We start from the raw sequence: 23,453 nt of genomic DNA, 5'->3' as shown, positions 1-23,453 counted from the left end.
GAATTCAAAGCTTTGCTTTCAAATGTAATTCACTCCTTATTTCCAGAGGGAAAAAAAGCAAAAAAGTAGTAGTAAGGAAAATACGCTTACCATCTGACACAGCTGGTCTTAGTAAAGAGAGTAAGAGGCAACGTTCATGCTAGAAAAGCTCTGTCATTTAGTATTAGGGTCATAAAAAACTCAGAATATACCTTAAGTGTTGGGAAAACCAGTGTGCAATCCACCAAGATCTTCTGCTACAGGCAGTACCCGAGGTAAAACTGTAAAACCTCAAGTCTAAGCACAGAGCAGAGTGAAAGCATTTCCCTTCTCTCAAGCCAGTGCTGCCTCATATCACAGCTGCAGTGGAAGGAGCCTTTTGACTAAACATAGGAATTGGGACCAGAACAGGCCACTAATTTTTTTTTCCTTCTCAGCAAAAGCAGCAATTGATAAACAACACAATTTCCAGCTTCCCTACAGAGAATGAAGATGTTCTGTAGCATGATGAATGAGCAATGAATGCTGTAAAGATGTAGATCTGTTCTAAAAAGTCATTAATAAATATGTGTCAATGGACAATGTGACATCTGGGGTTGTTTCAAGTTTTTTGCATTTAGGCTCAATAAGAAGTGTGACTGTAGTGCCCTCCTTTTCTTGTTTCTCATTTTATCTCTGTTTATCATTTACAAGATTGCCTTAAATTTTGTTTCACTCTTTGAAGTTCAACTACAAAGTTAACAACTTGTTATGACTCTAGCGCAAGATACATGTGCACAAAATAAATAACAGAATTCCATAAACATTAGTAAATTACAGCTACACTTCAACAAAAAACAAGTCAGAAATTTGTTTCATGATCAACTCTCAAATGTTTCTATACAGCACCATATTGGGCTCACATGTTAGATGCTTAGGCTGCCCTCGGTGTCAGCTAATTATTAAGCAATAATTAAGAACCAGGTTATTGCAGCCTTCACTGGATACCACAGGAAGGGGACACAGAGGAAAGGGCAACCGATCTAACCATTCACACAAAGCAGCAAAGGTGGTCGATAGATTGTTTCCTCTCAAAGATGGCAAGTAATTACTTCAAAAACAAAGTTGAACTTCAACATTCATAAGCATTTTTCAAGGCGTATGTAATAGAAAAACAGTGGGGGCTTCTTAATGTGATTATGGTGAATACTCACACACAGAGTATTGGTGAAAGATTACAGAAGATTTTGGTTTTTTACTGTGCCTTACCTCCTTCAGACAAGTTTGTAACAGCCTTCTCACAGCTGTTCCTTTTCTATTTCCTTAAAACAGCTTACAGCATTACTGTTGCAGAAATCTAGTATTTCTGATTAATAATCTACTAAAGGCATGCTGTAGGTATTTGTAAAGACCATACTATAGATGAAATGTTATAGTTGTTAGAGAGTTCATGAGTTGGCTGTACATCTAATTCTTCTACAATATGTTGGCAGTTTACTCTGGAGTCCCAGACAAAAGCCTATTACTCTTACTCCATTAAGACCTTTCTCTCTTGATGAAAAGTTCAGCGTAAAATAGCCTTAAGAGTACATAAAATGCAAAAAATCATTGTGGTATAGAGCAATACCAGTTTTTATAAGCCTAATGTTATATCAGTTCCTGCATTTCACTGAGTATGGTATATAGTGAGAATGAGGTTCTAAAAAAAAGCTATTGAAAGTCATTATGTTATAATCTGTATCTCTAATATTTTGAAGAATTCAGGTTTAAATCGTGCCTAGATGTGGTTTTCAGCTTAAACTCTTTTGAGCCAGGCAGCCTTATTTCACATAAACCTCACTACTTATGTAATCATATGCAAGATTAAATTCTACCAGATCAGCTGCTAATTACAATGCTTGCTTTCAGGACACAAATCCTGCTGACTTCTTAAGAATACCCAAATCCTCATGCTTTGCAAAATAAAGGCAAGCAGCACTGCTCATCATTTGCATGCCTTTAGAACCATCCTTCATAGAACTCCATTGCCTCACCACTGCTCCGAGTCTTTTTAAGACTGTTGTATTTCAAAGAAAACAACTGCCTCTCACTTATATACCAGAATGACCCTATGGTAGCCACGATGCTCACCTGAAATCTGTGTCAAGTATGGAGATGAACCAAGGATGGGGTGAGTTTTCTCTGAGGGTTAAGTGGAAGAAAAGGAGCCGACATCATCTTTCACATTACCACTGTGTAGGGAAGGTTGTGTCACACTACTCACCCATGTTCATCTTAATAGGTAAATTTTCTCTGCTCGCAGCCTCCACAAGGTGTCTCCGAGCCTCCATCACAGCTTCCTTTTGTTTGAGGTTCATGAAGGACTCCCAGAGAGCTTTGGCAGCTGGATCACTATAAGAAAATGACAGGGTTACACTAAACATTGCTTGAATAATGGAGTAAGCTTAAGACAACATTTATATTCTAAGATGAGCACTTCTATTTAGTAACTCCTCTGAGGTGGGCAGGATACAAGCAAAAATAAAGTGATCGTAAAAGCTCGTTTTTTCTTAGCAGGACAATTATTACAGCTACAGAAAAAAAATCTAGGATTTTTTTGCTACTAATTATAACGTGTTAGGATTGACATATTAAAAAAAGGTATGTCAGCCTCAACATAACCACTACCATTCAACCATGGGAATATCAGGAACAGTCCAAACTTCTTCAGCCACCAAAAAGCTATGGAAAGGGTGCGCCCTAACTTCCCCGTGGCAGTTTAAATATCCCAAAGCCAATACTTCACTTCCAATGCTGAAGGCTGTTGGTATGATGTGATGAACTACCAACACTTCAGGTTTCGTGGATTCTCCTTGCATGAAAAGGATAATCCATAACAGAATGAACCATCAGTACTTCTGCATTTACAGATTTCCTTTTTATTGTTGCTGTTGCTAAGCTTAAATCAGGAATTTGTGAGGCTCATCTGCATTCTGTTCCCTGTCAGTCTTCTCTCTCCTCCAGGACACTGCATTTGTCGCTGTTGTGAATGAATTCAGGGGGAGAACCCTCACCTGGGGCTACAGCCACATATTGGGATTAACTGTGTTGGATTCTTTTTTTATTTATTTTTTCTTAAACAAAAAACTTCCCTCTAGTTTTTCCTCAGGAGACATTCAACTCCTAAACACATTTTGATGGCATTTACAACACGCTTATAAACACGCCAATACAAGCTTTGTTTCATGGAAAATAAAACACCCCAACAATTCATTTGATACCCATTACAGAGCAGCTGTGCTTACAGTCTGCTGCAACAGCAAGGCTATATTTAGCAAATCTGTGATATCTCCCAAACCAGGTAAGAGGATTGCCAAGCCCCACTTCTGTCATCCCAGGAACCCACATCCTCTGTCAAAGCCTGAGTGGGTGGAAGGACCATGGGAAGAAGGTCGAGTTACCCTTCTTCTGAACAAACCACAAATGAATAGGAACAGCAAATTTCATGCCATGCTTTAAGAAAGGAGAAGACAGACGATCTGACATAATCTTTCAATTTCTCTTCCACATAGTACTAACTTGACCTTCCTCCAGTGATGGAGGCAGGAGGCAGTGCATCCCAAAGTGGCCAGGGCATCTGCAGCAGCTCCCTCTTTCCCTCGCCAAGTGTGATCTGAGTGCTGATGCTGCGCACTGTTCATGGGCAGCAGCTCCAAGGGGATTCCTCACAAGAAAAAGCATGCTGATTTGTAACATATGATAGTGCAAGAATTAAGGAAGAGTCTTTCAAAGCAACTAGATGCTTCAACACAATCTTCCTTAAGTAATGGATCCCTGGGTATGCTATTTTTACAAGCGATCTGCCCAATTATTGTGATTCACTGAGTTTCTTTTTTTCTTCCCGCTGCTTTGCTGAATACAGTGGTTTAGGTATCATATAGAGATCAATACATAAACAGGATGAGATCAATATATATTAACAGCTCATATACATAGCCATCTGAGGAGGTCAATCCACAGAAAGCAACAGTTGCTACACTCAACCATTTTTTTTTAAATATAATAGGGAAAAAGACCAACAAAAGTAATCACATGCATTGTATATTTTCTGCTGAAAACACTTCTCCTGCTCCCCCTCTACTACACTTTCAGAGGACTTTTGCTTTGAACAACTGCCCGCTCCTTAACTTCATCAATGCCAAGACAGGAATGGCTGCTGGGAATGAGTCAGCAGGATGCAGTACAGGGCTCTGGTGTGGCCTCTTGCCTGATCTGAGAAGTTACCACAAAATTTTCCTTTTAGAGATTTCTAATGCTCGGAAACAATATTATCTTATCATCCCCTTTTGGTGAGACATTTGTCTGCGACTGTCTTCCAGCTCTTGTAATGGTGCCCTTCCCCTCCTCTTTTTCCCATCTGCAGTTCCTCTGCTTTGGTCCAAATGTCCTAATGTGATGACACTGGTGCTGTGAACAGCGATTAGTATGGGATACAGTACCTCAATTCAAGTTCCTCCTTTCTCTTGCATTCCTTGACTTCTCAAGGATTATTTATATACTTTACACACTGTCTAGTGTACCACTGTACTCTGAAAGTAGTTTTCTGAAGCTAAGTAGATTTTTTAAAATTATTTTACATATTACACAATATGTAAAGATATTGACTGAATCATGTTGGTTTGATTAAGAAAAAATAAATTCTTTACAGTTACACTACGATACAGATCAGGAACTCTAAACCACCCTTCAAAATAAATGTCACAACAATAGGTAAGTATTACAGTGCACACTTCTGTGCATCTCTATTCCAAAATGTTTTGCAGGGCATGGCAAGCGTGACAAAGAGAAGAGAGCACCAACATTCTGGGGTTTCTGTCATTAACCAGTTTCACCAACAAGCTTAGAGTCTTCCTCACAGGTTTTGATACCCTGTCCCTTCCTTTTACCATCATGCTCACAGTACCTAATCAGCCAGACATCTCAGAAAACAGAATATAATAAAAACAAGTGTAGCAGTTATCTGGTAGACAAATTAGAAGTTTATTAAACAAAAACATTACGTTATGTCCAGAGATAAGGCTGAAGTCTTTGAAAAGTCCTGTCAGACTCAGCCATGCCATTTGATATACTGAAAGCAAGGCAAATTTCTCCCTTCCCTCATGCTCAAATGTTACATTTTTTAATGAGCCACTCTAGTTCAAAAACTAATTTAACTGCATATTATTTGGAATTTAGAACAACAAAAAAAGTTAAAGGAAGAGAGAGAAATCCAGACACCTAAGAGATGCAGCTTCCCTACTTCTGGTATTTGCATGCCCATTTTCAAAGCTGAATCATGAAGACAAAGAGGGGAAAAGGACCAAATGATCAGACCCATAATCTGTGTGAATCCTAAAAGGAGACAGCAGCTGGCCATTGTGCCAAGAAAGAGGTACTGATGAGAAAGTCAGAAAGACTGGGATGTTCTATGCTGACCGAAGACGGCTGCAGCAAGTTCAAAGCAGTTCTGATTTACAGCCTCCAGAAGCACCCTTTCTTTAATTAAGGACCAGAGAGACAGAAAAATAAAAGTATAAATCAAGGATAGAACAAGTTAGCTGTGAAGCAGCTAACAAGCTGGGTTCCCAAATTCACAATACCCAAAGGAAAGACAGCTCAATGAAGTCTGCTGTTCACTGGTAGCAAGATGCCAGGGTAAAAAAGCCAAAGCCTTGAGCAGATGTAAGGGTACAGTTTGGGAAGCAGTTCTTCTGGTGACAGCGTGTTAACTTCAGCAACATTCACTGTGGCGGAACTTGTTCTCATTCCCATGGCACTCCTTTCAGCTGTAGCAACATATTCCATATGGGACTATGCATTGAGTCAGATAGGAAAAAGTTGGTAGTTTTTAAACACAGCTCCGATCCCTAAACTAATTGTTTGACCTAGACGTTTGCAAGATTATAATCAAACACATAATCTTGCACCTGTTAGAAAAATAACTTATTCTCTTGATCTATTCTGATCCAGTCCTGCAAGGACAGTACTGCCAAGGTTATCTGACAGACAGAATTGTCTATGATTGTCTGTAGCCCTAGTCTCAAAGCTACTTATTTTGAACACGTCTTGAGAGAACAGGGGAGGCTGGTGGCACTGGGATGTGCTATTACCAAGCTGGGGATAGTAGTCTGGAAATAGGTGAAATCAAATGCTACCCTATGGAGAACACTTACAGTAGACGCAAACCTGAAGGCAAAGACAGAAACCTGGGGACACTTACTGCCCTGGAGAGTCCAATGCACACCACCAAAATTTTAGACTTGGCTGAAATGATAGGCCTCTTGCTTCACACCACCAGTACAGAAAGATATTTACTTCCCTTACTGCTCCAGGTTTTGTCTATTACTGATAAATTACTCAAACATGGTCTTCCAGGTCACTAATGCAAGAACAAGAGGTCAGGAAGCAGTAAGCCCATACCAGAAAAATATGTCCACTCAATGACTAAGTGTTCCACATTCACAATTATGTTTTCAGATCTACCAACAGGCCATTCTTAACCTCCCTAGCATTTATAGTTTGGCAACACATTTCTCCAATCAGCATATATAATTAACCAAATGAAAACATGTCACTCTTGTCCAACCAGCATTCCATAATCGCCAAAATTATCAGCCACATCTGTAGTCTCTGGCAAGCTATTGCAAATTATTTTAATGCAATCTAATTTCCAGTCAAGAAGCATAAAATTGACGTGTACATTATCTATTACTGGACTTTTGCCTGGACTGCTTTGGCTAACAGGACAAATTCAGATCATCCTGTTTTCCCCTCATAAAACACAGGCATAACAAAATTTTTCTTTCAGTTACATGTAACCCTTCCCATGTCCCCAGGCTTACTGAAAAACAGGTCAAGAGTCTCTTCCATAATCTTTTCACAGGCCAAATGGAGAAGTCAGTATCCATATCCAGTTTCCTCCCCAGATCTCCCATAGCTCAAATCAAATACAGTTTTGTTTTGGTTTTAAACTGCTTGGGGTCAGGTGAAAGCACAGCCTACATCAGAAACAGCAAGTAACCAGGTGGAGGCCATCATACAAGTAAGATGTTAAGGAAGGAGCATAAACAAATGCAGTTATTTCTACACCTGGCAAAGGACACGGGATTTCAAAAGCAACTTGCTGACACATGCTTTGAATAAGTGACCAAAAAAAAAAAAAAAAAAAAAAAAAAATGAGTGGGCTTCAAAAATGAACCAGCTGAAATGACAGCATTTCAGCATAAAAAAAAAAGTAGTCATTTATACTTTTACAGATTAAAAAAAAATCAGTAGTAAAATTGCAATAGTCTTAACATGAGACAGATTCTGCGGTTGTTGTATCAGCAAAACTTTCACCTTTTGTCTATATAGCTTTACAGCTCAGCTGTGCCTGTTTATTTTCACAAGAGGAAGGGTGGAGAGAAAAATTCAATAAATATTAGAGCTTCATTAATACCACAAAGCTGACCAAAACTGAGCAACTGCTTAAAAAAAAAAAAAGTGTGTGCTGCCAACATATCCTTTGCAATAACTCACACTCATTTAAAGACAACACAACATCCAGACTAAGTGCACAGCGCTTCAAAAAACACCACCAGGGTGGTTTGGAGACCGTTACTATGAAGGACAAGTCCACTGCTGGCAATATGTCATTCAAATACCAATAAACCAAAGAGAAGCACAAGCCTGCACTAAGATGCAATGATCTGGCTATGAGCCTCATATCAAGAGACAGCCTCCCTCCTCCAATTGCCCCGCTGTTTCCAAGAGCGCAGAGGCTGCACAAGGCTATGCTGGATACGCAGCGCATTCCTGGACACACATGCCAGCCCGACAGCTCCGGGGGGACAGCCAAGTCCCCGACTGCACCCCTCTCCACACACAGCAGCGCCCACTGGAAGGGACCAACGGCGACATGTGGAACAGCCTCCCCTGAACAGCCTCTGCTCCGTGCCACGGGGATGCTGCGGGAAATGCTGAGGGGATGAGAAGAGCTGACCCCCGCACCGCCGAGCTGCTGGGACACAGCTGTGCTCAGAGAAAGAAGCTGCTCTTCATTTCACCCTTCCAAAAGTGACCAAACATTTTACAATTTATTGCTCTATTACAATTTTTCAAGAATGTTCCGTCTAGAAACAGCTATCAGTATTTCCAGGACTTCAGCCTCTAGCATTGCTGTGTATTTGCACGCGCTCAGAGCACATGCACTCGATGGGCTACCCAACGTGTGTTCAGCTGAAAATGCAGCAATATTTTCTTCAAAGAAAAACACAAACACCCCAAAACCTCTTCAGATAAATGTAAATTGCACATCCCCAGAAGGGATAACACTTTTTATTCCCAAGAAAGTAAAATGATGTTTTAAAATGGCTTTTAGCAGCAGACCATAATTCTGCTGTTGGACGTTTTATATGGTTGGCAAATCTGCCCAGCTTAATTGCACCTCACAGACAGTAGGAACTTGAACTATTTTCCAATCCACCCTAAGCTTAGAGAAAAAGGTAAACTATCGTGCTTCCAGAAAACCACAGAAGGAGCACTGGATATTACCATCCTCACCATAGAATAGTGAAAATACTGCAACATGGCAAAACACACAAAACTTTTTAAAAAACAAACTCTTTGCAGCCATTCACTTTAGAACATTATTCTCACATCCTCACTTACATGTGTGTTAAAATGCCCTCCACACTGGTTTCTATGATTAGAACATGCAAATAGTACTAAAAAAAAAAAAAGTCTCACAGCCAACGTTAAAGAACATAAATATGTTCCTGAATAATTTAACGGTTATTTCCCAGTTTCACTCCAAGCCCTCAAGCCACTCAGTGGGTGTAATCTGCTCTAGACTCAACTGTGGCTGTGTACTTTGGCACTGAGTCAAAACAGAGAGGTTATTGTTTGATTTATATGCCAAGAGCCTCTTAGATAAAGGGCTAATGGCAGGCAGATAGCTTCAGCCTTTGCATGTGGTGTTTATACAGACCCTTCTTTCCTCTCTCTCCTTTCTGCGTATACTCCAGGAAGGCTGTGTCACATCAAGATCAAGTTAATTTATTAACTCATACTAGCATAATTTGATTGATAAACAATTGATTCACTGAAGGTCATGGGGAGTGCTGCTAAAACACCGAATTTTCTGCCGCAACAATGCATAAGGTTCTGAGATTCCTCCCCCCCCCCCCGGCAACAACAATTTTAAAGCAGTATCTATGAGAAATTAATCTGTCAATTAAAGTGCACTGCAAAGTTCAGAAGATATTGCAGTACTTCATGAGATATTTGAGCAAAAAATAAGTCCTATTATTTTATATATATTTATATAAATAAGGGGAAGGGTCGCATAAAAGTGTTTTCTGTATTGTTAGTTTTGTAAATTATAGAACTTTTCCAGAAAGAAAACCACAGGCCTTGTCTATGTGATATACTTTGCTATTTACTATGGCCAAACTAGGCGTATTTCCTAGATGTTTCTGTACTGTTAAAATACTCTTATAGGGAACGTAGTCCTATATGGCCAAATTATTATTTACCAGATGTTAGCAAACTTAATTATCAAATCATAAAGTTATATTATTTTCCTGCAAGACAAAGCAGCATAAATTTCTAATTTAAAAAAATCTCATTCTAAAAATACAGGAAAAAAATTAATTAAAAATTGACTAGACTTTTAACGGTCTTTTGCCACCAATTTATTTTAAAACATTTATTTTAAACAGCGGGCAGATAAAACAGAAGCTGCCAAGCATTTTAAAAGCAGTTTTAAGATAACACTCAAGGTGCTGCAAATCAGCTTGCAGCCAGCAAGGCTAAAGTATATGAACAAAAACAGGAGCTGATGATCAGCCATGAAGTTCTACAATAGATTATCCTCTGGACTACCTGAAATATTTGTAAGCAATAAGTGTTAGAAGTAACACATTTTTGTTAGGAATTTATTAGTCACTGTATGTTGTTCAGTGAACTGTACAGTTCACAGTATGTTGTTCAATATATAGGTATACATACCAAGAAAGTACAATATTAATCAGACTAATACAGTAGACTTGTTCATAAAAAGACATGATTTGCCACTGGAAGTCAAAAATTCTGCAGTATTTTGCCTCCTCTCCCCTGTTTTTACCTTAGCATGGATACCCCTGTGCCAGTAATACTGATCCAGCAATACAGGATCATTTTGCAAACCAAACTGGGAAGCAGAGAACTTGCTTTGCCTAGACCTTGACAGCCAGGAGGGACTGCCAGGCAGCTCCAGAGGATACAGCCCAAGTTTTCCTTTGTTACTGGTTTTGTGTACAGCTGACTCAACATGGCCATAAAACAAACCGGCAGAGCACAGAGGCTACTCTTAGAAAGCTCTCGCTCGCAAACGAAGGGTACACTGTCTAGTGCACCAAGGGAAAGTTGGTTAAAACAGAGCAATAAGAGAGGGAACAGTTGTTATATGCAAGTTATTATATTCCAGCTATTATGTTTAGCTTCATAAAGGCATACCTACAGTTAATGACAATTCAAGGCAATGCTGCACTGGTCAAGTTAACTTCAGTTTTGCAACCGTTTTCAGATGCAGGATGATAAAACAGGCTGTTAATTACCATTAGGAGAATAGAAAATATGATTCATCAGACACAACCAATGACTAAGACCAACAGGAATAGGAAAGTATTCTTTGAATATGTTTCTGAGTATCATGAGAGAGTAAGTTTTGGTTCATCTTACACTGAAGTATGGGACATGATTTTCACAGACATAGTAGCAAAAGTCTAAAAAATGCTGAGAATACACATAATCACAAGATCATTTCAGACAAGAATTGTGAAAGAATTATCTCAAAACAGCTTTTTAAAAAATTGTGATTTTAAGTTGCAAACCCACTCTGTTTCATATAAACCATTGTGTCCCAATAAAACCATGACCACTATACTCCAAACCAGAAGAAACATGCTCCCTGTTATCAGTAGAGCATGGGAGAACTTAAAACCAAACAATTCAGAAGGTTCTTATAAACATAACCAACACAGCAACCCCAAACTGCCCCACACTGTTCTGTTTACCTACAGCTCTTTGCTTGGGGCTGAATTCTTTTCCCCTCCTTCACAGATAATGGACAGTAAATCAGATTCTTAAAATCCGACATTTTTTTGGTCCCACAGGTGAACTGAATTACAATAAAATTTAAGAATTAATGATTAAAAGGTTGGCAAGGATTCTGTTCACATCAGGAATTGATTAAAGAGGGGAAAAAATCCTCCCAACAAAAGTGAATGGTAACACAGCATACTATGTTTTGCCTAACTCCTGTCCTTTTTACTTTAATTAAAAAATAAGAAAGAAAAACTTAACTTTTCTGGCTTGTTCATTGATCTACTTTACAGACGGCCATACTTATAAAACAGAATATGTACACAAGTCTGATGACTGTGGTCAACCACCATCTGAAGCTGGTTTGTCACTTGCCAAACCCACCATCTTAAGTTTTATCAAACATTTCCTCAATCCAAGAATCATGTAAACTTGTAAGGACAAGCATCTTAACCACAGTCCTGTTTCATGTTGATCTAAATATAGACTGTTTTATATATATAGGCACTGTGATACACATACAAGAATTTTTTTGGCTTCAGAAAACTGAAAAGTTTAACCTATACACTTCAGCATCCACGACACAGAACAACTTTGCTTGCTAATAACGGCACACATGAGACAATGCAGCTGCGCATGGAATGATGTTATTGAAAAGTAACACAAGTCCACTCATTGCCACTTCCAGTATCAAAGAGTAATACTGTAAACCAATGACATTGGTGTGCACTAAACCAAAACAGAAAAATAATTAAAGATAGCAGAAAAATAATCTGTGGCTTGCCTTTTACCATAATAAAAGTCAGCACAAATGCACGTGAACACATACACTGTATCTGAAAAGGAAATTCATTTATAAATCCTCTTATTGTATTCCATTTACACGGACTAGTAAAACAGAATTTCTCTATCAGTTTAATATTAGAACAGTTGCTTAGTGAAAAATTTCTTAGAAGACATCCAGAGCTTTTTTTAAATAATTTTTATATAGAGATATATATATGTGTGTGTGTGTGTATTCTTGAACTGATATGGTCACACATTTAATAATCCTTTAGGAAGACAGCATTTCTACAATGTTTCATCTGATTATAGACAGCCAATACAGCATTTTTCTGTGCTAAACCCAAAACTACACAGTCCAACAAATAGTTTGGGAACCTATAGGTTCTCATCACCTTTGCGTTGTTTATTTTAGCTATTCCCAAGATCATTAATAGCCACTTGAACCTGTAAACTTCACGGTCAACCAAAGGTGAAACATAAGGAAGCAATATAATATGGAGTATTCAACTGGATTATATGCTGTGAAACATGAAGGCAGTTTCCTTAAACTACACTTTCTTTTCTTCTTTCTTCGTAATAGAAGAGATAAGAAGATAAACCCCATAGTGAGCCAGAATTTAATTTGGAGGACTTACAGAATGACTAGCAATTCCATTTATAGAGTAATTTTAAAATTTACTAACTGTGGATGTCTGGAAAATGCTATGTAATCAGAACAAAATGAGTAGAAAAATATTCATCAAATGTTCCAGAGAGAGAATAAAAACATACCCAAAAAACTGTAATATTGTATAAATATCTTACCACTGTCACAAGCAACATAACTCCCCTAACCTAAGTCCACGTTGATTGCTGTTGTTAGCCTACAGCAGCAATGTGTTGTATTACATGCATAAGCTTGTGACCAGCAGCACTGAGAACACATGAAATCCTTACAAACACAACAGGTCTCAAGATCAAAAGGAGTCTGCTTGTGGAACAAACATCAAGCAAAATCTCTGCAACTCCTGGACTAACTTAGCTCTCACATAGTTACCCTTCTGCAGATGACCCATGTCAATACTAACAAAGCTATACGTGCAGATAAACCAAATCATCTCTATTTGTGACATCAGAGGTAAAATATATATATACATAAATTGTCCCCTACGTGTGCTGTGGCATCCAAGTGCAGTACATCAAAATGAAAATCTGAAAAAATAAACTGAGCAAGCAGAAGAGGCTGACACTGCAGGGAGAAACTACTTGGATTAGGACTCTTCATCTTCTCCAAACCACCCTGTAGAAAAGGAGAAGTCCATAACGCCTTGTTGTCTGCAAAATACAAAATTATTAGAACTCTGAATTGGGTTACTGACTGGTACACCAAAGTTCCCATTCACTTTGGAAAACTTTTATTTAAATATATAACACTGTAATGCACACACACACTGGGAGTTAAGTAAGCAAACAGACTTAGCTTTGCAATTTCATAGGGTGGCTGATACTGCTGCAAGTTTATTTATTCAGCAGCTATCAAATGTTTTGTTGGGAAGAGAGTTCCTCTAAACAAGTAAGGCTGGTCCTGCTGAACTACCAAGAAGTAACAGCGTGAGCATGAAATAGCTGGCAAAGTACCAGGCTCTCCCTAAATACACTTCTGAAGCCAGCTCTACTCACATTCTACAAAACAGACTGCCAGTGATGTTTCACACCATCCTATGACTACTGTGCAAACTGCAGTATGTTTTTTGTCATAATGCTAATTGCTGGAAGACGTTACCCTGAGGCAAGTGTCAAGGAAACAAAGACACATTTAGGAAGGTAAGGAGTGTAGGAAAAGGAACTCATGCAGAGCTGTTGCTCCTCACCAAGCTGAAACACGAGTGAAATGGAAGCCTTAGTCAAGCAAAGAGCCCTGAAACAGAAGACATGCCTGGCAATTGCACCAACAAGAAACAGATCACTGTCTTTGCCTGAAGTCTTTTTATGACAGTTACTTATCAATGTCAAGAACCTCTGAAGTCTATAATCCTGCATGATTATTATCCTGGAAACAAATGCCTCTGGTTGTCTTAAAATACATGAATTTCAGCATGTCTCTTTCAAAAGTTGGATTATCTCAAAAACTTTACTGAAAGTCAAGTGTAACAATAGAACAGGAATGTTATTAATCTTTTTTAGGATGGCTTCTTTTTGATCTACAGCAAGTGTACTTACCAAACACAAGGTTTGATCTTTTTAACCCTTTCTGCTGACACCCTAAGCAGAGGGAGCTGGCACAATACTGAGAGAGAAGAGAGCAAGCAAGATGCATCTCAGGAAGGCAGGGATGGTTTTGACGGAGGGTGACTGATGTTCAGGTATTACTAATCCTTGAAGTGTTAAATCCCACTAAGCTCCACCTTGTATACAGACATGATTTTGAACATGTTCTGTGCAAAGAGAAAAGCAGATTAACTATCAACTAGGTAAAGAGTCCTAGCTCGAAGATGTGGTCAGCACACCTCAAAACATTTTAACTCTGTTTTTCCTCTAACCCCTATCTGTTTCTGTTTTAAATTATGTTATTTAAAAATACATAATACATACTGTTATCATTTTCATCCATTAACCAGCTGGTAGGGTTCCCTCTCTTCTGCAGTAGCTTCACACCAGCCATCAATGCAGAAGAGCCTTTATAACAGGCCACAGAACATTTAGCTACCCTAGAACTCTCCCATCATTCAAACCGCAGTACTAAAGGAGCTTTTAAACAATTATGGTGGCACTGGGGCACTCAGTAGATAGCTATGCATCATACTTGTATTTGCAAAAACAAGTTTCAGTTCCAAATACAGGGTAGTGTTGTCAGTTCTTGCCAGGTGTTCAGGACTAAGCTCTTCTGCATTCACTCAGTATGGAACCAGGAGTGCTCCTTCCTCTTCTCCTGCCCACCCCTCCTGTAATACATTCTTTAGAAGTCTTCAAAGATTTCTCAAAGAGGCTTCTGCAGAAGTGTAAAATGCATACCCTGCAATAGCATGTTAAGTCATTGTCAACTAGAGTTGAAACAAAAACAAAACACCAGTTATTCCAGCCATCCACCATTATTCAAAAGCAGAAGCGGCACCTGATCTCTAGGCCCCAGAGCAACCATTAAAGGCAGGTTGATCCAAATAAACAATCAAGCGCTCCATAGCAATTGGAGGACTTCCAGAAACAAAACAACTGACCATCCAGATGAATGCTGAAGCCACTTCGCTTCCTTCAAGACAAAAAAAAAATCATGAAAAATCACTGAAAAGTAAAATTCTTTCTATTGTAAGTAGAATTTTTTACTGTGACCTGACCCACCCTGTTTTCCAACTAGCAGATGTGGATATACAGTACTTCATAAGGTAAAGGGAAGGCTTGACACTGAACGGCTCCCCAGATATGCCACAGGCCTCTTAGCCACTCTAAGAAAGCAGACCTTAATCATTACAGCATTACCCCAGATTCACTCTTGCTCCTCTAACAGTGGCCAAACTCTGCAGAGGTGAAGGGGAAAAAATGCATGCAAATAATTTCTTAAAACTTTGCAATATTCAAAACCATTATTTAGTCCTGTCTGAATTTCAGCTAGCTGTCTTTCAGTCCAACAAAACTGTTCCGTAAAATGTTTCATTCCTACAAGCTGCAGGACAGCTTACACAGAATGCCAGACCAAGTTACTATATGAATCAAGTTAATTGAAAGCTTCTGAGTAGGATTTTGTACACTACAAGGTATATAAAAATTCTTGCCAAGCAGTCTTTAAAATGTGTATATTAAAGAGTTACTTGTCAGGGATTTTAATTTAGTTTTTGGACAAAGCAAATGAATTATGCTAAAAATAAAGTCTGATTCTTACAACATATGTATTACTTGGGAATACTACATGTAACATAATAGGTTACTTTAGAGCATTCTGTTCTGTGTCTTAAAGCTATTGCATAAGGTTATTTTAATAAAAATTATTCCAGTGAAAGAACAGTTAGTAATGAGGTGCTGACAATTGAATCTACATTCAGGGATTGCACTGGAGTGCCAAGTCCACTTTTACAGATGCACTGGTTAGTTATCCAATAGATGTCCTCGAGGCATATAAAAACAATATATTTGGGTCACATTTGGCAGAAAAGATAGATGAGACAAGTGAAAACATTTACCAAGAATACATCTGAAGTGTGTTTTTCTTATTAGAGAATTGTAAGAAAATAAACCCAGATACCATGGAATGCCAGGAATTCCCTCTCCTCGATGTTTTTCATTTACAAGGCTGCTTTTTGGTAGTCTCCTTTGACCTCCCCTCCTTCATTTGCTGGCCTAAAGCCTTGAGTTACTGATGCAACCTCTTAACTAGGCTGTTTTGAGGGCTTAGTGTACAGGAATGTCTTCATCTTAGAAGGAAAGACAATCCTTTCCATAGTGACTCAGTTACCACAAAAACCATTGCTTATGAAGTCCTATGGTATAGACTAGTTAGAACAGTCAAAGATACTCTCTTTACGAGTTGAGAACAAGTATTCAAGTAGAGACTTGGAGACCCAAAATAAATTGCAAAGCAATAATCTGAAGCAGACCTTACATCTTAAAGACGTATTGTTTGAACATGCAGGGCCAGATTCTCTGCTAGCATGCTGGTGAAAGCAAACTTAGATAACTCAAGGGCTTTGCTTGGCCTGGCATACCTTCCTCATTCCCCTCTCTTACTTCAAAGTAGCATATCTGTCATTGTTTCAATGCAAACCTAGAGCCCTAGATTCTTCAGATCTCATGCGAGCCTAATATGGCCATTTCTAGCCTTCAAAACCAAACTAAAAGCTATTCAAAAAGAATAAAGCTCCAGCCTCATGCTTTCATTTTTACAACCATTTCCATACCCTGGTTGATCTGTCAGAGAACAAGATAAGAACTTCTGTCTATGTTGCATATATTCACCCTCTGTTCTGGATATCTTCTCACAACCCCTCCCTGATACACTTCTGCCTACCACAGAATAAGTAAGGAGAGCAAAATTTTGACCTAATCCAAAATCTCTGGATTTTTAGTGGCATTTTTGTAGTCATTCAATATTAATGCTGCATCCTCCTCCTAAAAAGGGCTTGTATAAGAAGTCTGTTGGGTGCTGTCTAATTCCCCTTGTCCTCCACATTCCCTCTTTACCACCCAAATCAAGTGTACCATTGATGGTATTTTTAAACCTATGCAAAGAGTATTTGAAGCCATGACATACTCCCCCATCATTAATAAGAACTGCAGCTTTTTCTGTCAAGGTTAATTTCCTTTTTCTAAGGGGTAACTGGAGCCTGAGCATCCAGGTGCAGCATACTCATTCAGCGCATGTACTGCGGCTGTTTCCAGTAACTGAAAATGGCTCAATATGGATTTCTTTTTCTGGTTGCTTATTCAAATAGGTAGTATAGTCATGGAGAGATTTAGGTAAGGTCATAAAACTTTTCACTCCCACAGTGACTGGGAATCTTTCCCAGCTGAAGATCATTTTAGAAAATACATTCACAATTTACAGAAATTAAGTGGTACTTGGTGTAGCACAGTCACCCAGAGCCTGCGGAAAGGCCACAGTTCATCAGGACATAAAAACGGGCATGGTCAATTTTCACAACTGCTTTTGAAACTGTGAGCAGCTATAAAGCAGCAAAACCCATTTCAGCATTTCTTTGCTACACTGCAGGAAAACAAATTTCATGAAGAGAGGTGAGCACTGGAGCTAGGCATCATAAATTAGAATCCGAAGATCTGCCACCTAAATAACAGACGCCATGCTAAATATTATTTAGCCACACTAATTAACAGAAGAGGAGGCTGGATTTCTGGATCAATTATAGAAAGTTAAAACCAATAGTTGTATATTTACCTGTGGTACAGATTCAGTCTGCTTTCCAGAGTAAAAGCTTCTTTAAGCTCTGCCATGCAAATAAGTCACCTTACACAAATTTTAACCCATCTAAGCTCTGATTCCTGTTCCATATTAAGTTCAGAATCATGAAAGAATCCCAATTATATAGGCAAAACTTGCAACCAACCCTGTTGCCAACAGATAATACTGTTTCCTTCCCAAACATGGATTCATCATCCAAATGAGCAGCTGTCATTTGTTCTTCTCATCAGTCTATTATGGCATATTTTTATCTGTTGCAACATACAGCAGGCTTACTTCATAGTATGAGAATGATAAACCAAAATACCCCTCCAGGTCACTCAGTGACTCCCTGTTCTGGCACTACGGTTAAACATCGAACAACTAATTCCATAGTATGTAACAGGTCCAAGCCATATCATGGCATTTTAAAACCTCATTGTTGAGGTCACTCAGGAGGCAAACTTGAAGGCAGTTAGCCAAGCAGAGTGAGAGTTAGTCTTAGAAAAATCTCACAACATCAGCCAAGGCAACAGTTAGTGGGAGATTGTACTATAACACAAGAAAGATTGGAGCTCACTTTGGAGATTCATAAGGTCTGCTTAAACAGACAGTCTTTATGGTGCTGTTGACCTCCGAGTACATCTGCAGGAAAATGCACTGTGGCCCCACCAAGAGAAAAGCAATTTTCAAACTTACCCAGGGAAAAAAAGAAACTCACAAAATTCACAAACAAAGGCATTAAGATAACAAGAAAGGGATGTCAGTTTTGAAAGAAATGCCATAGTCAGACAAAAAAGCACCACCCTTAAGTAACATAAAGATCTTCCCTTTCTGTCCTGACTGCAGACATCAATAGTTACTCTTTCTGATAGAAAGAGATTTGTCCTTCTTTATGTCTTGCAAGGAACGTACCTGCAGAACAGAGAGCAAGTCAGAAGATAACTAGCTGAGGGATTTTACTCACTGAATTTCCTTATAGACATTAAGTTACCTTGCTGTGATAACCAGGTAAAGACCCAAGTACTTGAAGACCTGTTGATGGTTGGACATCATCCAGGTAACACTCGGATTTATTGTGTCTTTCCATGGGCAAAATTCAGAAACTTAAGAAATAATGACAGTACTCAAATAGAGATTATATTGAGAATAACATAAATACAGGGAGTTTTTCTCCAGAAAAACTAAAAATATATCTTTAAAAAGTTAAACACAAAGCATTCTAGATCATGCCATTTTCAACTAGCAGATTCTACAAGTGATGGCATCTTGAACCTCTTGATCCTTGCACTCTGAAGATGGCTTTATGAGTGTTGGAGTCTCAAGGAAAAAAAACAAATTCTGAGTGAAAAATTTCATTAGCAAACCTGGGTAGCCCAGAAAAACAGTGCAGTTAAAGGTCCTCGAAGCACAAGGAATGAAGTCTTGAGTAGTCCAGCTTCCCACAACCCCCAGAAGTCCTTTTTGCGGGCTGAGGCACAGATAAGGAAGAACTGCCCAGCTGATGCTGAGAGCTTGTCAGCCCAATTCATTCTTTATCTCAAAGAAAATAAACTTCAAGCTTCCTCTTATCTAGAGGACAACTTCTAAGGCTTCTGAGGCCTGTCATAACAGGCGATTGAAAAAAACATGGCACCTATTAGGCAGGAACATGGTCAGATGAAGAACCATCACGTGATTCTTCCGCTAGTTACTTCAACAAACCCACTATTGCAGCAAAGCAGGGTTTTGCCGAGCAGTAAATGCTCTGCACATTACACAGCACAGGCAAGCCAGAGGTCTTGACCTCTTCCCAGAATTTTCCACCTTTGGCATGCCCCTCTCACCCCTTCCTTTTTTCCATTTCAAGGACGTCCCGTGTTGAAAGGATCTGGGCAAATATACACATTTATTGTAAGATATAACAAATCTTATCAGCTTGTTCATCTTATCCTGTGGCAACAGTCAATTATGTTCATTTGACTCAGGCTGGTTTGAAACTGAGCAGAAAGTGTCCCTGGGAAAGCTTGTCTTGGCTGACAAACCCCAGAAGCTGACGTAGCTGGGGCTGTTATACCCAACAAGAAGATACCTTGAGAAATTTCAAGCTATAAGGAAACTCTGAACTGGCCTCAGTTCAGGGCTGTGCTCTGAGCCCAATATGAGTAAAATAAAGTGGTGAGCGGGAAGACTGCAAGTCCAGGAAAGGGGGCGGGGGGGCTGCGGGGAAATGCTGTGTTTGGGCCATTCCTACAGCCTGATCCAATGCTTAGAAAAGTATCTCCTGGCTGGATCACTGAAAAGGCAAAATTATCAACAAAAAAACCCTGTAAAGCCCAAACCATCTCCCAGAAAATGGAACTCACTGGCACAGCATGAGTCCTAGAAGCACAGGGCTGGGCTGTAATTTCTTCTGTCATTGGTGAAGGAAATTTTCAGAGGATTTTTTAATGCATCTGTTTTTCATAAATTCTGTGGTGAAGACCTCCTTTTCTCCATGAAAGTACTGCTCACCTCGTTCAGAAAGGCAGACAGGAAAAGGCTGTACATGAGTGGTGCCTTTTTTTTGGTTGGTTGTGATTTTTTTGTCTTGGGGCAGGGGAGAGTGTGTGTGTGTGCGCTGTTAAGTTTAGGTTTAAAGCAACCCGCAAGCGCAGAGCTAGGTAGGAGACCGGGTCCCCGGAGAGCACAGCTCCCGACAGGGGGAAGCATCCAGCAGCAGCAAAGCTGGAGGAGCACCCCAGAGGCAGAGACAGGCAGGGAGCCAGCACAGGGACAGGGAGGGAGCCCCAGCAGCACCCCACTGCAGCTGAACCACCAACAACATACCTGGGCAGACCCAAAAGCGGTCTACGGCACACAGCTACCCTTTTCCCCGTCTGAAAGAGCCTTGCCATCCATTGTTTTAGTTTACCCTTCCCTCCTCTGCCAGACTCTCGGTGGATATGAAGCAAAATAGTCATGTCATCTGGATTTTCTTACTGTAGTATTAATGTTTCCTCTTTAATATTAACATTCCAGAAAGGAAAATTACACTAATTTATGGCATAAATTCCCAGCTCCTTCAAGAATAACACTGTCCCAAATTACCTTCTTATTACAAGCTTTTATAAACTTACGCATGAAAAAAGTTGTTTTTTTTAAAAAGAAATTAATATCTGCAGCTGGCATAAAGAAAAAATATTTTAAAAATAAAACTGAAAATACCACAAAGATCCAAGAACCGTCCCCCCCAAAGCTTAGTTTGTAATTATTTCAGTGTTAAGAAAAACATTACTCTGATATCCTTCAGATGCTTGTTCCCAGTTAAAGAAAAAAAAACATCAAGAGAATAGAATAAACCATTCAAAAAAAGTCTATTAGCATGTTAAAAGGAGACTTTAATCTCCTTTCTCGTTTTAATTCTTGCTGCTCTTCTCATTGCCATACAAGCACAAATAATCTTTCATTTTAAATTTACATCATACACGTGACTGTTCAAAGAATACCGCAGTGGTGTGTTTTACAGAGATCGCTGGAACTGCTGTTCCATCAGCTCACAGGAAAGGGAACCAGGGGGGTACAACTCAAAACAGTTCCCTCTCCTCACTGCAACAAAGCTCTGTGTGTAGGACTGGGAAGGACAGAGTACAAAAGAAGGACAAACAGAGATCCTTGTGTCAATTGTCCTGACACTTAACTCCCCTCATAACCATTTGCACCATTATTTGTACATTCCCAAAGATTAGAACCCCTAGGATTTTCTGCCATGTGGCCTGCAAAGTTGTATCCCAAAAAACTCCATTTTACTGGTTTAAAAAACAAGTAAAAGTCCTTGGACAAGGACTAGGAGAGGAAACAGGAGCAGAAAGAAATGAAGTGGCCTGTCTGCCCAAGATCACACTGCAAGCTGACAGCAAAGCCAGGAGTGGAATACAAGTCCCCTCACCTCATGGCCCTCCTCTCTGCTCAGGGTTGTCCAAGTCCCACCAGTACCAGGAGAGCACTACATCATCACATCATGCCCAAGAACAAAAGTGCAGCTGGAGCAGGGCTTCCTTGTCCATACAAACTGTCAAGTTTTAGCATTTGTAAACAAAAGTACTAATCAGTCCAACACAGGAATAACAACCTCAGAACTAAGGAAGACTGGGATAAGTATGTATTTCCAACTGCCATTAACATGAGACATTGGGATATTACTATTACGTCTTCAGGAATGCTCTAATTTTTAACCAGCTCCCCCCAGTACACCTCTCCTTCCATCTCTTATAAAAAGACTTCAGGAAAGATTTTCTGAGTGCCATGTTTCAAACATCTGGCCTGAATATCAATGCTTTCTGCATCACACCCATCAATATGATCACCTCATTCTGAACTTGTTATTTTTCCCCCCGGTGCAAATACAGATGATTTAGTGGCTCCATCTGCTTTGTCAAAAGTGCCTAGACACCTCAGCTATATTGCTCATTGAATTGCTTTAGGCATAGCAGCCTAAACGTGAAGTGTGTTACGTTACAGTTTTGCATCTTTTTGGAAAATTGCTTACTGGAAGGATCAAATGATTCTTTGTATACTGCATTACATACATATATATTTTAAACAAAAACCAGGTCTTTTTCTGAGATCTTAACACCACACTGAATTCCAAGAAGCTTGCAAACTCCAAAGATCGGAGAAAGAGTGGGAAAAAGGCAAGCAATCTCTATTCAGTGAGTTCTTGCAACGTGCACAAATGAATTGAGTATTCAGTTTATTCAGCAAAAAAAGACAGCACATCAAAAGTGTTCCTAGGTAATAAAGGAGCAGATTAAAAAAGAGCAAATATACATATTTCTTCAGTGGCCCACAGTTCAGTATTATATAACTTTTTACTCATTCTCACACACCACAGACCCGTGGCCAGGATGCAGGCATCTGAAACCTGATTTGGGGCTTCAGGGAGCCATGAGGCCTCCATGCACCTCAGCTTCCAGCTTGCAAGAGGTAGTAAACAGCGAAAGACAAAGCTCCATCAAGATAAACCCATTACTGACAGCAGGATGCTTCCACATGATAAAACAACAATCTTAAAAATACAAGATAGGTGCTTTGAGAAACAAAGTGGCCAAAATGTTATCAAATAGACAGGATGGATGGCTCAAACATGGAGAGGCTGATGTTCATTCAAGAAGCCACAGCACATACACTTAAAATCAGAAGCTGAAATTTGGAGGAATTCTTCCAGAAGCAGTGTGGGTCATCAAAATACAAAGACGAGCAAGACAGCTGCAATCAATATAATTTTTTTAAATTACCTCTGCCATTAAGCTTTCACTGAAGTTTCCACTTCTATTAGGCATCATTTGTTTGAAAGGGCAGGGTGGCTATCACCTTTCTTAATCAGAAACCAACAGTTCTGATCAAGAGTGGATGTCTTCAGTTTTATGTCTATAAACGCTTTCTTTTTTTATATATATATCCATTTATATATAAACATGAATAAAATATTTTGACACAACTCTCAAAGAGCATAACTCTCAACTAACATTCACACTGGAGCAGCAACATATCAGTGACTACAGTAAGGCAAACAATTACTCTGGAAGATTTTTGAGGCTACTAAGACTAATAAAATTAAGAACTCTATAATAGATTTTTTAAAAAAGAACAGAAATTCCCTTCCTCACAAAGAGAGCACCTTCAAAGTACAGCAACTTAAGCAGCATATGGCATTTACATTTTCATCTAAATCTTTAAAGATGACCATTATTTCCTTAGATTTGAGAAAAGAACCCTGCTTTATTTCACCACACCAGCCATAAAT

General features: G+C 39.2%; 1 protein-coding gene across 1 annotated transcript in view; it reads right to left on the bottom strand.

The window, feature by feature from the left end:
* Positions 1-23,453, bottom strand: part of SCFD2 (sec1 family domain containing 2) — a 199,777-nt gene that overhangs the window by 163,055 nt on the left and 13,269 nt on the right. Inside the window, exon 4 of the mRNA XM_037393632.1 lies at positions 2,222-2,349. Within this exon, the coding sequence (XP_037249529.1) occupies positions 2,222-2,349 (128 nt within the window). The remainder of the gene's footprint in view (positions 1-2,221; positions 2,350-23,453) is intronic.

The sequence above is a fragment of the Falco rusticolus genome, chromosome 1, assembly GCF_015220075.1.
Source record: "Falco rusticolus isolate bFalRus1 chromosome 1, bFalRus1.pri, whole genome shotgun sequence".
NCBI classification, from domain to species: domain Eukaryota; kingdom Metazoa; phylum Chordata; class Aves; order Falconiformes; family Falconidae; genus Falco; species Falco rusticolus.
Note: the sequence above shows the minus strand (reverse complement) of the source record. Positions and strands in the feature narration are given on the sequence as shown.